The sequence below is a fragment of the Lepisosteus oculatus genome, chromosome 2, assembly GCF_040954835.1.
Source record: "Lepisosteus oculatus isolate fLepOcu1 chromosome 2, fLepOcu1.hap2, whole genome shotgun sequence".
NCBI classification, from domain to species: domain Eukaryota; kingdom Metazoa; phylum Chordata; class Actinopteri; order Semionotiformes; family Lepisosteidae; genus Lepisosteus; species Lepisosteus oculatus.
The window spans coordinates 75,552,834-75,562,164 of record NC_090697.1 but is presented as its reverse complement, the minus strand read 5'-3'; the positions used below and the strand labels follow the sequence as shown (position 1 = coordinate 75,562,164).

At 56.3% G+C, this 9,331-nt stretch overlaps 1 protein-coding gene across 1 annotated transcript; it reads right to left on the bottom strand.

Annotated features, from left to right (window-relative positions):
• Positions 1-678: 678 nt before the first annotated feature.
• Positions 679-8,433, bottom strand: LOC107077304 (uncharacterized). The gene is made up of 10 exons (XM_015346388.2): positions 8,357-8,433; positions 6,447-6,708; positions 5,955-6,128; positions 5,011-5,168; positions 4,563-4,761; positions 4,378-4,474; positions 3,378-3,549; positions 2,466-2,681; positions 1,459-1,607; positions 679-1,027 (listed from the first exon to the last, which is right to left on the bottom strand). The coding sequence occupies exons 2-10, from the start codon at positions 6,695-6,697 to the stop codon at positions 956-958; spliced, it is 1,488 nt and encodes a 495-aa protein (XP_015201874.2). The 5' UTR covers positions 6,698-6,708; positions 8,357-8,433; the 3' UTR covers positions 679-955.
• Between the last annotated feature and the right edge of the window lie 898 nt (positions 8,434-9,331).

The following is a 9,331-nucleotide window of genomic DNA, read 5'->3' as shown; positions in this document are numbered from 1 at the left end:
AAGTTTTCATGAATCCCAGGACCCACGGCTGGCCTCTCTGGCCCCTCCACAGCCGGTCTTACTCATCCCAGAGTGCCGTCACATGGTTCAGGACCATCGTCACCAAGAGACAACTTGACAAACAAAGCTCCTTTGCCAGAATACAGATGGGTGTGGCATCAGAGCAGCCTGGGGTGGGTTGCAAGACTGCCCTCCCCCTGGAGAAATCAGTCCAGGACTCCCAGACCCCCGTCCGATCGATACTCGTTCCTGAATCAGAGCCGAAGACTTTCTACACTACACCAAGCAGCCCTGCTCTTCACAGGGCACAAGCTCATAATAATCTATCATCTACCTCGTGCGAGACGCATTTTCCATAGAAGCTACCCTGCATCAGACTAAGAATTCGGAATCGGTCAAGGGAAAGCCCAGTGGCATCTCTAACCAGTAGCCCTTCGCAGGAAGGGAACCTTTCACCTCATGGCTTAGGAAAGCAGACTGGGTCCCACAGCCTCTCTCCAAAAGAAAAGTGCTTCTTTTATAGAACAGATTTTAAGCAAGTAATTTGCAGAAACCGACCCGCAGCAAGACCCGTCCTGATCGAACATCCTCTCTGCAGACTGCCTTTTTCGACACTTTAGAAATGTAATACAATCAGCGCACACAACTCTTACCAAATGCAAAAAAATAGTCTTTATTTTAAAAAATGCAGAACAGATTGAAAATAGAAGAAGACATCACAAGATTCCACACCAAGACACAAATATGAAATAAGCCCGTTGCTATTGGGAAATTCAGGATCTGACTTGAACAGGCTGCTCTCAACGGTACTCCTGCGTCACTAGCACTGAATCATGAACAGGAGGGTGGCTTCTTCAAATAAAAACATGTTTCATCCCCTACAAGGATCTTGTCTTGAGCACAACCACCCTGACCCCAGGGCTGGCAGGCCCAGATGTGCCCCTCTGTCCCAGCGTCACTGCGATTCTCCTGCAGACACGGCGCCAGGCATGGACTTCCGACTCCTCCTCAGGTTGTACCTCGGCTGCTAAGGGCAGAGAAGAGAGAGCAGGCGATTCAGGGCAGGGAGGAGCAATCGCACCCAGAGCAGATCCTTTAGGAGTGAGGATGTGGAGAGAAGGAAGGAGCAATCGCAACCAGAGCGGGTACTTCAGTACGAGAAGGGGGGGGAAAAGAGGAGCAATGACTTGTCAGGTCTGACTGAAACAAAATGGCTTAGCATCACGGAGTGCAAGAGAGACCAAATACCGTGGAACAGCCTCCGATCATACTGTAGCAACTTGCTGGTCCAGACTGCAGTCTGAACACAAGGTCTAAAGGATAAGTACTGCACAGGCTAAAAAAAAACAACAAAAAAACCCTTCATCCTGGAACACGGATCCTGGCTTTGTGGGATCTGGCATTTTTAACAAGGATGAATGAACGGGATCAAGTACGCGAAGGCCGCTGACGACGCACCTGCTCCGGGTCCACCAGCACCGCGTACACCAGGTCCGGGGGCGCGCGGTCACCCCGCCGGAGCCGAGCCCCCGACAGCCGGGATCGGCCGCGCTTCTGCACCAGACTGGAGGCGCCCCCCTCTCCCGGGGCTCGGGGGGTCTGCCGAGCTGCAGATGAACACAGAAATGCTGAGAAACCAGGAGCCCGCTGTCCGGATCGGTGGCTGAACACTGCTGCTGCAGCTCTGAGCCCTGCGGTGAACGTTCACGTCTAAACCCTGCTCGTGGGGTCGCTCTCTACCACCTCACCTGCGATACAAGGACCCCCCCAGCACATCCGAGAGCCACCCCCAACTACACCTCTTAGAGCCCTACGAGCCCCCAGGGGCCCCAGGGGACACCCTTCAGCCCCTGTGAGCGAGCCCTTACAGGAAAGGTATCGCTGCTCTGAGATCAGTCCAGAGGGGAGCAGCGAGCTGCATCCCGGGGCTTCAGGGCAGGACCTGCACCTGCTGAAGGAACTGGATCTCTTCAGTCTTGAGCAGAGAGGACTAAGAGGGGAGCCGATACTCCTGAACCCCCATCGGCGCCGACAACCCAGCACGCCTCCTCAGGTCGCGCGGTGAAAGGGACCGGAAACTAAACTAAACGGATAACAAAGGGCCCCTTTTCCTCCGGGCCGCAGGAGGGTGGCCTGGGACGAGGTCCCGGGATCGATGAGCTGCCGATCAGCCCACGGGCCGGTGAGGCCGATGTGCCTGCTCGTCTGCCACCTCTTCTTTCTCCACCTGTGACCAGGTGTGGGGAGGGCAGCTGGTATGAGGGTGCGGGTCTCGTGTTGGACGAGCTTCACACTCAGATTCACACATCCTGCACTAGAGCTGCTGTGACACGTCTCAGGTCACGACGGTTCTGAACCTCGATGCCCTGGATGACCCATGACCTTTTCTTGTCATGAACTCCTCATGGTCTTCTTACTTGCACGCTGCACAGCAGGGTATGTTGCCGACTGAGAGGATCACTCACACTCAGAGACAGTGTCCTCAGACAGCAGGAGCTCCTTCACCGAAACCGGGGCGTCAGGGGGCATCTGGGGAGCCGGGATAAACGACCCCTCCAGCACCTCCGGATCCTGGGACACGTCCTTCCGACTCCATTCCTGGTCTCCCTCCCCGCCTGCCAGCTTCTCCTCCTTGATCCTCCCCTGCAGCACCTCCCAGTCCGCCGCCTGGGAGAGATGCTCTGAGGGGACAGAACCAGGAGGGAGGAAGTTCTCGGGAGAGAAATAAACAACTTCAAAACAAGCAGCGTCGCTCTCTGAAAGAACAAATCTCCCCGTGCACAGGAGTGGGGGAAACAGGAATGCCTCCCGGGATAGCAACTTTAAACTGCAGGCTCCCAGACTGGGTCACCTGCTGGTTTGTGTTCCAATCCCAGGGGAGACGCTGCTGTTGTACCCCCTGAACAAGATCCTGTACCCCCCACCCTCCCACCTCCAGTCCAGCACCCCGCTGTGTCAGGAGGCATGTGGGTGAAAGAGTCAGGGTGCGCTATACGCTGAACAGATGCTGTAGGACCTGACCTGAGTGCATTCTGAATTTACAGACACCTGCTGGAAGTGACATTTCAGGAACAGCTGAAAGGCGGGGATAGCGTTGTCAGAAATGGCCACTGTGCCATGGGTGGAAATATATTGTGCAGGTTCTAATGCCATGGTCACATAGGACCACGAATGGGTGTCCTAACAGAGGGTGACCAGAGCTGTACGCAGACTACAAAGTGTTTAGCAAAACTGCCCGGATTCAGAGGATGGAGGACACACCATTTTGTGTGCATTTTCTGTAGTGTTCTGTAGGCCTTGTTCATCCCAGACCCGCCCTGAACCGCGCAGTGACCTCCCGCGCCCGGTACGACGTCGCGTGCAGCCGGGGTGCCCACCCGTCCTCCGCAGGCTCAGCTCCACGCTCCTGCGCAGATCCCCCAGCTGCCTCAGGATCTCCAGGTTCTCGCGCCGCGCGTCCCGGAACCGCAGGGCCGCCGCCGCCAGGACCAGCAGGCCGGCCAGCAGCATGGCCCGGCGCAGCAGGCCCAACAGCCAGGCCAGCCGCTCCTGCTCGGGACCAGGGGACAGACGCGCGGGCCGGTCGGAAAAGGGCAGCTCCCGCCGCCGGGGGGCCGGAGGCATCCGGGCCGCACGGCGGAGCGCTCCGAGACCGGGCAAAGATCGGGAGCCAGATCAACCAAGAGCACAAGTCGGAGACGACGCTAAACGGCTAGAATCGTGTCAAAGAGGAACTGCAACTCGGATTTTAACAGCTCAGCATTAGAAAGAAGCAGCCTGTCACCCTGCGATGACAGTAAAATGTACACAGTAACGTGCAAAACCTCCAACTTGCATCACAAAATAGACTGAACTGCCAGGTGTGCCCAGCACCAAGTTCTGCCATTTAGAACGATCCTTGCATTGCAAACAAGCAGACTTGCGAATAAACTTCAGGACAGTTTTTCCCCCCACAGATACTGGATTGGATTCTGCTGTAAAATATCCGCTGCACAACCTGTATTTATTCACTTGAATATCACACTGGTCAGTGCAGGGACTGGCGAGCAGGAAGGGCTGCATCGCGTCTGAAGTCCCGCAAACGGACGCTCTCAACTGCGGCAAGACAAGGGATCTGCAACAACATGGTGCACTTTCACCACGCTCGTGATTTTGGGCTGAATTCGAAATTCCGTAAATTTTTTCTAGACGGTCAAGGAATTCCTGTTTGTCACCAAGATTTAATAATCGGTCTGAGAATGTGGGGCTGCAGTTCCCCTTGAAACCAAAACCATGCCGGTCCAGGGACATTAACAGAGGAATACCTGCATTCCGCCACCCCGTAGGGCAGTCTGCGTCAGGCCCTGCGTCCCGCTTGGCGTCCTGCTGGGTACTCACCGACTGCTGGAAGCTGGGCTCTGTGGACTCCAGCAGGGCCCGGCAGATCACCCGCTCCAGGTACACATTCACAGCCACCAGGCCGAAGAGGAGCAGCCTGGAACACAGCCACGGAACCGGCAGCTCGAGGGAGGAAGAGGAAGAGGGAGAGGCGTGTTCCCCTCTCGGAGCGGAGCGGGCCCCACCTGGCCCCGGAGGTGCGCCGGGCGGAGGTGAGCAGGAAGGCGGCGCCGAGCGCGCCCAGGTTGTACAGCAGCGACCAGAGTGTGTGCGACTCGGACAGCAGGTAGGTCTGGAGGAAGGCCACGCGGTTGAAGATCTCGGAGAAGGCCATGCGCTGCTCCTGCGCGGAGCCCCGCATCTCCTCGAACACCTCCTGCACCCCTGGGAGGACGGGCACCCGGGCCGGAAGGTGAGGAAGAGGAAGGGCGCGAGGGCACGCGCACAGACTCCTCTCCTACGACGGAGGATCGACACACAGACACACAGACACACAGACACACAGACACACAGACACACAGACACACAGACACACAGACACACAGACACACAGACACACAGACACACAGACACACAGACACACAGACACACAGACACACAGACACACAGACACACAGACACACAGACACACACCCTGGGCGGAGTCCCGCAGCGTCTGCTTCAGGAGCTCGCCGTTCCTCAGGATGGCCTCCTGCGACCTCATGGCCGCGCCCTGGGCCTCTGCCAGGCCCTCCGCCAGGCGCTGCGTGGCGGCCAGCTGGTCCGCGATGCCGGCCGAGCTCTCCGTCAGCCTGCGGGGAGATGGCTCCTTCAGCAGGAGGCTCGCGAGGCAGGCGACGGCCCGACTGGCGAACTCGAGCCAGCTCCGGCACTTCCCGGAGAACCCCGCCGGAAGAGGATCCTGGGATCCATTAGCTACTCGCAACCGGACCAGCTAGAAGCACCAGGTGGCCTCCCAGCCTTCTCGTTTGTCTCTTTTAAACGACAGAATTCAGATCACAGCAGGAGTCTACTGTCAGGCACCAGGACAGCACACAGTCCAAACCCAGCAAGGAGGTAAAGCACCAGACTGACCGCTTTCCTTGGCCTGTGGACAGAGGGGTGTCAAACAGATCAACTACTGAGCAAACAGAGGCAGTAGAATAAGAGGAGCAGGGAGCCGGATTGGGGGGAGTGAGGTGGTGGTGGTCAGCAGTGCTGGGGCTCCGGGTTCAATTCCGGACCTGAGGTGCTGTTTACATGGAGTTTGCATGTTCCCATGGCTTTCCAAAGACATGCTGGTGGGTTTTTATCTCAGGGAAAACTGGCCCTCATGTGAGTGTCTGTCTGTCTGTCTATGCCCTGTGATGGACTGGCGTCCTGTCCAGCGTGTACCCTGCCTCGCGCCTGTTGCCTTCTGGGATAGGCTCCACCCTGCGACCCTGAATTGGAAGAAGCAGTCAGGAAACGGGTGGGGCGAGAGCTGGATGGGTCCCATCCTCGACACACAACGCAAAGAGCCCAAGAGCCTCGCACACTTTCCGAGGAAGAGGGTGTTCCGACTCCTCGTCCTCCGCCGCCGGGCGCCCTGTCCTTACCGGTGGATGGTGTTCTCGGCCTGGTGCTGCCAGCGCTCGCTCTGCAGGAAGTAGCAGATGCTGTGGGCGTGGGTGAAGAACTCGGTGTAGGTGCCGAACGCCGCGGCATCCATGTGCCTGGTGCAGTCCTCCACCGAGCTGCTCCCGGTGCACTCTGGGAAGGAGCGGCCCGACCTGGAGAGGGACACCGGCGAACAGTGAAATCGCAGGCGTGGCCAAGGCGGGGGGGGGGGGCAATCGGATAGATCAAGAGGCACAAGAGCCCCGAAGACCTGGGCCTTGCCCATACTGGACCCAGATCCACAGCCGTCTCGTGCCCAAGCCCCGCCAGTGCTCTGTGAAGGAATGCATGGATACACGGGTGCGCCAACGTGCAGGCAGGTGGAAGGACGGCTCTCCCTCCCTGCGCCCTAATCACCCCGTGAGGGCCGAGCTGAGGGGCCCCCAGTAAGGGTGGGGGTGGTGGGGAGAGAGAGCCGCGCACGGCCTCACCTGCGCAGGTGGCAGTGCGCGAAGGCCAGCGCCACGCGGCTCTGCGTGTCCTCGGTGAGCTCCCGGCAGCCCCCCCGGAGCCGCTCCAGCGCCCGCGTCCAGCACGCGCCGTAGCGCGGCTGCGCGGCGAAGCCCTGCACCCGCTGCAGCTGGGCGCGGCCCTCCTCCACCAGCGCCCCGTCCGGCCCCAGCGGCCGCGAGGGGCGGGGCCAGCTCAGGGCGGCGACGCACAGCAGGGCGAGGGGCCACATGGCCAGAGGGGCTGGGAGACAGGGAGACAGGGAGACAGGGGGGTCAAGCGCCGTCTGGCCCGCGCCGCTCAGATTGTGACCCGTTCACATGCTCGTCCGGGAGCCACAGGGACAACAAGTGGCACCGCACGCCAGCCCTGACCACCGCGCGGACGCCGCGCAATGACCCGACACCGGCCGAGCTAAAGCCTGGTGATCGTTAGCGCGTCGAGCCGGCCGAGTCGGAGGGGTGAAAAGCCCCGCCACACGGCGGCCCGGCGGCCCCTCTTCAATGCGCAGGGAGGGACGCCCATCGCCCAGCAAGGGCGTTGGCATCTGGGGGCGAGAGGAACTGCAGAAATAGATATGACATGACAGTAAGACACAAAACACAAGCACACTGGCTAACGATGGTGGTGGGATCAGTCAGGCTGAGCAGACGGAAGTTTTTTTATTTTAAAAACAAAAAGCTTTCCTCTGAACCAGTTTGCCTATATTTTCGACCTCGGGTGTGTTTTTAATCAGCTTGAGCTTCGGACCGCCCCTCCCTGCTCCTGCAGCTGTCACTGGGACGCAGGTCAAATACCCCCCAGTTATTGAAATTCAGGAGAAACCGCAAGGAAAACAAGGCGTTTGACGCCGATTATGTATAATAGAAGGCTGCCAGTTCGAATCCCGCAGCCGGCAGAGCAATCCTACTCCGTTGGGCCCCTGAGCAAGGCCCTTCACCCCAACTGCTCCAGGGGTGCTGTATAAATGGCTGACCCTGCGTGCTGACCCCCAGCTTCTCTCCCCGTCTGTGTGTCTCATGGAGAGCAAGCAAGAAATTGATCCGATTTTATAATCGCTGAACAGCCTTTTGTACTGCACATTCATGCCTTCACGCTTTTGTTTGGCAGGTGACGCACAAGGCGTGCGTGCCATCACGGGGGACGTGAATCGGTTAACTTCTAGCAAAAAACAACAACAACAAAACACTTCCAAGTACGCCTCCAGCCTGAAAACGCGTCGTGTCTTCTGTTCGCTAGCGGCAGGGATCGGACAGACTCCAAGCGAAACGCAAGTGGCCGATGACAGCGACTTGATTTTGAGGTCGCATATCCCGCTCTTCGCTTTCTGCGCTTCGGAAACGTCATGTGCTCGATGCCCTGCCTTGGCAAACTCCTGGTACCCGGCTCCCCAGCTCAAATACAACACGTCGTGTATCGCGGTGCTTTGCGGGAGAATCTCGAGAATGACCGGGTGGGCGAGGGGAGAGGTGGAAGAACATACAGGAAACGTCCGGATGTAAAAAAGAAAACCAAACGCTGCGATACTTCCCTCACCCTGACGTCTGAAAAACCTACGCGTCGCAGAAACGGCATGGTGTAAAAAGACTCTAAGGAGACACTGTGTAATGAGAGAATTATGACGAACACATGCCTGTAATAACGAAATGGACTTTAACGGTTATAAAGTTGATAAAAACAAATGTTCTTTCGCGGTTTTCACGCGCGTCCCAACGCTAATATTTCATTTTACCGATGCGTTTTACGTACCACGTAACACCACGCGTTCACTCTTCAGCGATTTAGTTTGTTTTCGAGTAGATCTAACTAAATCGCTATCACTTTTAAAGTAATGATTTCAAAGACACATGCTCTTTAAGCGTCTACACGTCAATGAGAGAAACCGACTTACCCTTTAGATTTCGCTTAGAGTTGTCGAAAAACAGAGCGAGCGGATAGCGACACGTTTTTTCTCTAAAACTTGCGGCGCACAAGGACTCTCCCCATTGGCCAGCTCTTGAAATCTTCTACTAATTGAATTACCCAAATGCCGCCTCCCGATTGGGTGTAATTATACAATTATGAGTGTAGGGAACATGGGATTTGTATTTTTACGGAGATTTAATTTAAAGGTAACTGGCCTTGGATGTAATGTAGCTGCTTTCTGCAGCTGAGCGGTGCAGCATTAATTAGCGCTTTGCTGTTTCGTTTTTTTGCGTTTTTAGGCAAATGCAATAGTGAGAGTTATGTATAGGCTGGTATTTATGACTGATAAACAAACATATCAAGTTCCTCATTAAGCTGAGCTGTACAGTGTTGTCCAACATCTACATGCTTAAAAATGCTTTTTGAAATCTACATGCTTAAAACACGTGTACACCTGGAGTACAGACTCTCACTGGGGTCACTGTATACACACACCTGGAGTACAGACTCTCACTGGGGTCACTGTATACACACACACACCTGGAGTACAGACTCTCAGTGGAGTCACTGTACACACACACACCTGGAGTACAGACTCTTACAGGAGTCACTGTATATACACACACCTAGAGTACAGACTCTTACTGGAGTCACTGTACACACACACACCTGGAGTACAGACTCTTACTGGAGCCCCAGCACACACACACCTGGAGTACAGACTCTTACTGGAGCCCCAGCACACACACACCTGGAGTACAGACCCTTACTGGAGACACTGTACACACACACCTAGAGTACAGAATCTTACTGGGGTCACTGTACACACGCACACCTGGAGTACAGACTCTTACTGGAGTCACTGCACACACACACACACACACACCTGGAGTACAGACTCTTACTGGTGTCACTGTATATATATATTCCTTAGTGCTCGCCTGTTCCTAGTTGTGATTAA

Bases quoted from the DNA above. Each gene is read 5' to 3' on its own strand.
- LOC107077304 (XM_015346388.2), bottom strand. From the start codon at position 6,697: ATGTGGCCCCTCGCCCTGCTGTGCGTCGCCGCCCTGAGCTGGCCCCGC. The intron at 6,129-6,446 runs GTGAGGCCGTGC...GTCCCTCTCCAG, and splicing joins GCGCACTGCCACCTGCGCAG to GTCGGGCCGCTCCTTCCCAG. The intron at 4,475-4,562 runs GTGGGGCCCGCT...GCTGTGTTCCAG, and splicing joins CGGCGCACCTCCGGGGCCAG to GCTGCTCCTCTTCGGCCTGG.